We start from the raw sequence: 6,780 nt of genomic DNA, 5'->3' as shown, positions 1-6,780 counted from the left end.
TAGGTTCATACCAGATGTTTGTTGAATGAATGAATTGTTGGTGTCAGTGGAGATAGGAAGAAGTGGAAGAATTTGAGAGAGATTTAGTATGGAAAACTGACAAGATAGACTGGTGATTGGGGTTGAGGGCACTTGGAGTTGCTAGACTAGTTACCGCACAGTCCCCAAGGTAAAAACAACAACAACAACAACATTATTTAAGGAATGGGAGGTGTGTCCTCATTATTCTAAGTCTTCACCATAACATGGTTTACTTGTACTGCAGCTATTTGGGTCAGATTTTCTCTCTCCTGGTCTGCAAGTTCCTTGAGGACAGAGCTGGAGACTTTTGCATCTTTATATTCTGTCCAAGGCCCAACTCAAATGTGTTGTAACCAATACCTTATGTCTCCTTTTCGTCTCAGGAGAAGAGCAGCCTGGGTGCAGAAGGGATTATGATCCCCTTTACATTTGAGAAAACTGAGGCTCCGAGAGGTTGGTACACCTGCTCAGGGTCCCCGACTGATCCAGGGACGTCAGAAATCTGATAGTCCCCACACTTGGGGCAGGGTCGGGAAGGATGGAGCTTCAGCTCCACCCTAGAGCCGTGAGCCTATACCTTGAAAAAAACAACCAAACGAGGCATTTTCACAGACAAGGACTGGCCTCTGTGCTTTAGCCGTTTTGTTTGCACTCTCTGAGCTGATTGACTTAACATCAAGGCTGCATACGTGCGTCCATTCATTCATCTAGGTATTAAGTGCTAGTGTGCTTCTGAATGCTGCAGTTTGGGGGTGGCGGGGGGGTAAGACATGAAGGAAATAGAACCTTGGAACTCAGAGGAAGGGTTGCTGGCTCCAGCACCTCCCAGCTGTGCGCTCCTGCAAGTGACATAACCCCTCTGTGCTTCACTTTCCCCACCTGTGAAAACTGGGATGCCAGAAACTGTCGCACAGAGTTTTAGTGCAAACTAAAGGGATAATGCCTGGAAAAGTGATCAGGTAGCGCCAGGACTGGCTACATAATTTAAAGGGCAAAAGGGGCACCCGGGTGGCTCAGTCGGCTAAGTGTCGGTCTTCAGCTCAGGTCATGATCTCACGGTCCGTTTGTTTGAGACCCGCACTGGGCTGTCTGCTGACTGCGCAGCGCCTGGAGCCTGCTTGGGATTCTGTGTTTCCCTCCTCTCTGTTCCTCCCCCGCTCACGCTCTGTCTCTCTGTCTCTCTCTCTCTCAAAAATAAACAAAAAAAATTATTAAGAGGGCAACAGCAGCGCCTTAAACCAAACTCAGGGCTCTACTCATCTTTGTGACTGCACCGGTTGTGTGCCCGTGAAGCTGGCCTTGGCTGACACAGTACCTGATGCATGGAGTACTCGATAAATGCTTATTATTAATTCTGTGGTGTCCCCCCCCCCCAACAAGTCGCAACATCTATCAGTGGGAAAAGATGCTCAACCCCAAAATAACACACTGAGGACACACTGAGGATGTAATTGGAGTATTTGGTGTCATTCCAGGATCCACATTTAAAAAAAGAACATTAACAATCCAGATGATGTGAGCTCCTTTCTCGTTGAAGATATTTAAGTGGAATCTGGATGCAAACTGTCAGTTATGGATTAGTTGCCTTTTAGCTTTTTGGTGGCTGTAATAACCATATACACATCATTTCTTCAGTAGAAAGAACGCAGAATTTTTAGTCAGACATTTGTTACCTAGCTAATAATGAAAGCCATTATTGACTGAGGATTTCTTGTTTCTCAGACAGTATGCAAAATGCTTCCCATGTATTATCTCATTGAATCTCCCCAATAGTCCTGGGAGGAAAATAGAACCATTAACCTGGGTTTCACAGGTAAAGAAAACAAGAATCAGAGAGGGCGAGTGACTTTCCCAGAGTCACCAGCTGGTCAGTGGCAGAGGCAGGGCTCAAACCCAACCCTGTGTAGATCCAGGCTCATAAGCCCTAAGCCTTATGCTTTGCCACTGGCCAGCTGGATGATTTTGGTCAGAGTTATTTTCCCTATTCTGGTTCCTGGCTGTCTCCAAGGGTGGTAAAGTTTGGATAAGGCACACGTTTGTAAAGCCCTAGGTAGGGTAAAGTGTGTGAGACCTCCATCAAAGTGTCCAAAGGCTGTTCTGGGATTTCCCTTCTCTCTCCTTGAGCTAAACTTGGAGCTCTTAACAGTTAACTGGTCTTATCTGTTTTTGGAAGGAAATGTAAAGACCTCAATAGCGCCTATAGTGTTGAGAAAGTAGCGAGTGGCACAGCAAGGAGACTGCCCCAGACTTGAGGTCCTTGCTTCCCCATTAAAGTATCAAGTGTAAGTAAAAGGCACTATGGCAGAAGTGAGCCACTGTCCTCTGATTCTCCCTGATGATTTTACTTGATAAACAGATAAGGAAGGGCAGACCGGGGAGAGCCTCCAAGTGCAAAATAAGGATAAAGACATAAAGAGCATCACTTGGATTTCTAACCATTGCTCCTGGAGCCTGAGTGTCACATGAAATAGGTAAAGGACTTGACCGACCACAAATGGCCCCACCCTACAATGCCTGCAGCATCCTGGGGACGTTAGAAACCAATGTTCCCATCACTCTCGCTAAGAGCTCAAAGTAAGTCAGCTGCTGAACCTCCCCTTGCCTGCTGCATATCCGATCTCTAATTTGAAAACCACTCCACTGTGGGGTTCTGGTAGCTGCATCTGCCTGGTTGTAAGGCACAAAAGGGCTGAGTGCAGAATTTGCATGTCGTCTATGGCTTTTGTCCACCTTTACGTAGGCAGGGAAATTCTATTCATAGTTCGGCCTATTTATGTTGTCCAGTGGTTGTCGGCAATGCCCAGCATGAATCCAGTAGGCCCATGTGTGATCAGCTGATCAAGTCTTGTCTCTGTGCTGTACCACCGGCTTCAGCACTGTCTTCCTTTGCCCTGAGGCCTGGGAATGGGATGCTGAGAATGGGACTTATTCACGTGTGCTTTCGTTCCTTCTTCGGAAGAGAGGACAAAGACGTTTCACAAAACCTTTGCAACCGTGCAGATTTCTGTCTCCCTCCACCCGTTTTCCACCCTCTGTGAAGTTATAAGGACACTCTCCGTGTCCCTCTTCCCTTCTACTTCTTCCCTCCCCATATCCCCTAGAATCATGCAGATGATAAACGCTGGTCTTTTGGGTGCCCTGGAGAGTGGGGGCTACTTCGAGTCTTTTGGCATCTCCTGGTGAAAAAAGTGTTTCCAATGCAATCTTGTATTTCCTTAGGAATGAAATCTTCACCCTCTTTCTAGGTCTTCTTCATTTCCCATTCCTGAAGGACAGAAAGACAAGACAAGTCAGTTTGCTGAATGTTCTGTGTGACTTGCAGGATAAAAGCATTCTACTGCACCTAATTATATAAAGATCTCCATGGACCAGATTAGAGAGCCATAGGTCCTAGTCTCACTCGCTCTCTGTAGCCTTGGGTAAGTCATTTCTCCACACTGGGGCTCATCTTCAGGGGGGCCCAAATATCACAAAGTTTGTCTTTCTCAGGCAAGGAAACTGAGGCCCATAGAGAGGAGAATGGGGACAACTTTTGACTCTAATGCTGTTCCACCGGACCTTGGTGTGGAGGAGGAGGCTGATGAGAGAGAAACCAAAGCAGTTTGGTAAGGAAGGGTGAAGGCAGGGGGCTCACAGGGCTCCATTCTTTCCCCTGGAGCTGTGTAGGGGTTCATCTGAGAGGGATACTGATGTCTTGGCCAGTAGTGATTGGCTTTTTACCCCTAAATGATGCAAAAGGATTTTCAGCCAGCTCTGGAGGTGATGGTGTGAACCAGGGTTCACAGGGATGGTTCGAACATTCTTGCTAGGAAGATTCCCTGATCCCACCCTGCTCTTCCCCCAGTGTTCACCATCTACACCGCAGTTGCCGAGGGCAATGACGGGAATAATCACCCTTAATTCCTTTCTTTTCCTCATCCTCCACATCCTCACCAGGAAATCCTTCGTCTCTACCTCCAAAGCCATCCACTTCAAATCACCCCCACCAAACCTTTCTCATCTCTCATCTAGATGACTGGTCTCTCTTGTCCCCTTATCAGTTCTCACCATTGTTCCAGAACGGTCTTTTAAATACGTAATTCGTCTCCAAAAATTTTTTGCCCGGAACTTGCCAGTGACTTTCAGAATGTTAAAACAAAATTCACAGTTCTTTCCATGGCTTACAAGGGTCAAAGGGAAGCGAACTGGCCCACAGGCCATGTCTGGCCCGCTGCATGTTTTTGTAGCACCCATCAACTTAAGAATGGTTTTCACATTTTTAAATGTGCGGAAAAAATAAAAAATAAAAACAGTAACGGTTTTTCTTGACATGTGAAAATTTTATGAAATTCAAACCTCAGTGTCCATAAATAAAGTTTTCCTGGGACACGGCCATGTCCATCATTTGTTTACATGTTGTCTATGGCTACTTTCCTGCTATAACAGCAGAGCTGAGTCATTCTGGAAGAAACTCTGTGGTCCACAGGCTCTCATATATTTACCATCCGGATCTTTATAGCAAAAGTTTGCTGATATCTAGCCTAGATGATCTCGCCTCTGGCTGGTTACTTCTCTAATCTTATGTCCTAATGCTCGGGTGTTTGATTTTCAAGTCCACAATTTCTTATGCCCAGTTCTGAAATCCAGAAATCCCTAAAACCAAAATTTTTCTAAAGTGTTTGGGCACAAACTCAACTGGTGGCAAAACCTGACCTGAACTGATATGAGGCGGTTTATAATCTATTTATTCTACAGGGGGTGAAGATTCATGTGCCTTGTAAAATTTTTAACGTGTTTGCTTACAGGGGACCTCCTGAGAATTTGTTGGAGTTTTTCATCATACTCAGTCTGTGTACCGTATTACCTTTCTAAAATCCAAAAAGTTCTGTAGCACAGCTGGCCCCAAGATGATCAGACTGTGGGCCAGTATCATGGAGGGAGCCCTGGACTTGGAATTGGAAGAGGTGGGTTTGCAGCCCAGCTCTTGCAGTGATGCCCTGCATAACCTTGGACAGGTCTCTTCACTTCCTGCTCATCGGTTTCCTCACCTATAAAACAGGGCCTTTCCTGTCCCCAAACCCACTGGAGGCTCAGAAACCAGAAAACTGAGCTTGTTAGAACTGTGTGTTAAGAATGAGTCAATAGGGACCGAACGAGATTTGAGGACCTTCTCGGAGCAAACTTCCTGAGTTTGCGTGGATGTGCTGGCATTTCTCCGCCTTTCTAACTAGATGATGTTTTGGCTTTTGGTGAGGTTCCATCGGAAGGCCGCCCGGTGTCTGAATTTTAATTAGCTGAGCTATTGCTTGCTATACCTTGGCTTTCTGTAGCACCCTTCCTTGGTTAGAGGTTACGATGGATGGGCTTCTCTTCCTCAGCTCAGAAATACAGTTGACAGGGAGAGGTTGCTCTGAGGCACTGTTCTGGGCTTTATGCGCAGTTTCCTGTTGGTGACAAGAAGCAGTTACATAGGTGAGGCCTAGGGTGGCTACCCACACCTGGCTTGCCCTCTAAAGAACGCAAATAGAGTATTTGCAAACGTGCAAATAGCACAGACATGCCGGCACCAAACAGGGTGAGGGGAGGAAGACACTTGAGGGCCTCGGAATAAAGGCAATGACGTCTAGAATTACTGAGCCCTCACGATGTACCAGGCATTGCGTGGATTAGCTCCTCTAGCCTTCCCAAACCTATGAAGTAGACGCTAGTATCGGTCAAACTATTTTACAGATAAGGGAAATGGCAAGGTTGGGTCACTGCCCGAGGTCACATAGCTGGCAAGTGGGAGGGCCAGGATTCGGACCCCACAGCCCTCTCTCTTAACCTCTGCCCTGCATTCCTTCCCATTTTGTTGGTTTGTTTTAATGTTTGTTTATCTTGAGAGAGAGTGTGCACGGGTGCACGTGTGAGAGTGGGGGAGGGGCAGAGAGAGGGAGAGAGAATCCCAAGCAGGTCCTGTGCTATCAGTGCAGAACCCAGTGTGGGCTCGATCTTGCGATCTGTGAGATCGTGACCTGAGCTGAAATCAAGAGTCAGCCGCCCAACCTACTGAACCGCCCAGGCGGGTGGCCCTCGTTCTCATCTTCTAGAGTGCTGTCACCTCTTAAATCTTCCAGATAGTTGCTTAGTACCTTACTACGATATGGTTCCTTAAGAGTGACATATTAACAGCTAAGCCTGCAGGGAATTGAGACAAGACTTCTCTTTATCTCCAAAGACCATCAAAAGGATCAAAAGTAGGGGCAACTGGGTGGCTCAGTCGGTTAAGCGTCCAACTCTTGTTTTTGGCCCAGGTCATGATCTCATGGTTGTGGGGTCGGGCCTGTGTCAGGCTCTGTGCTGGGTGTGCGGCCTGCTTAAGCTCCTCTCTCTCTCTCTCTCTCTCTCCCTCCCTCCCTCTGCCCCTCCCCTGTTTGCTCTCTCTCTCTCTCTCTCAAAAAAAATAATAAGTAAAAATTTTTTAAACAAAGGCTCAAAAGTAGTGGAAAAGCCCCCTGGGAAGTGAATTTCAGGGCACACTAGTGGGAGGAAGCAGCTGGGATGAGTGAACCACTTCTAGCTCTCCCACCGGGCCTCAGTGAGTTTGTCTTTGTCCTCTGAGCTCTTCATCTGGAAATGAGGTTGGAAAGTCCCACAGAGAGGAAGCACAGGGGCAGACAGCGTGGCTTCAGACAACAACAGTGAGAACACCGTCCCCAGTGACAGCTCAGACTTAGACAAGTCTCTCTGCATCTCAATTTCCTTGTCTGAAACCAGGCATAACATTTACTCATTCGTCAA

The 6,780-nt window shown here is 47.0% G+C and overlaps 1 protein-coding gene across 2 annotated transcripts in view; it reads right to left on the bottom strand.

Moving 5' to 3' along the window:
* Positions 1–1,461: 1,461 nt before the first annotated feature.
* AFAP1L1 (actin filament associated protein 1 like 1) overlaps positions 1,462–6,780 on the bottom strand; it is a 62,856-nt gene continuing 57,537 nt past the window's right edge. For both annotated transcript variants that reach the window (XM_058719731.1, XM_058719733.1), the window contains exons 18-19: positions 5,316–5,444; positions 1,462–3,286 (exon numbers count right to left, since the gene is read on the bottom strand). In XM_058719731.1, coding sequence (XP_058575714.1) covers positions 3,263–3,286; positions 5,316–5,444 — 153 coding nt within the window. In that variant the 3' untranslated portion in view covers positions 1,462–3,262. The remainder of the gene's footprint in view (positions 3,287–5,315; positions 5,445–6,780) is intronic.

Source organism: Neofelis nebulosa, chromosome 1 (genome assembly GCF_028018385.1).
Source record: "Neofelis nebulosa isolate mNeoNeb1 chromosome 1, mNeoNeb1.pri, whole genome shotgun sequence".
Classification (NCBI taxonomy): Eukaryota; Metazoa; Chordata; class Mammalia; order Carnivora; family Felidae; genus Neofelis; species Neofelis nebulosa.
This window is presented reverse-complemented; position numbering and strand designations above follow the sequence as displayed.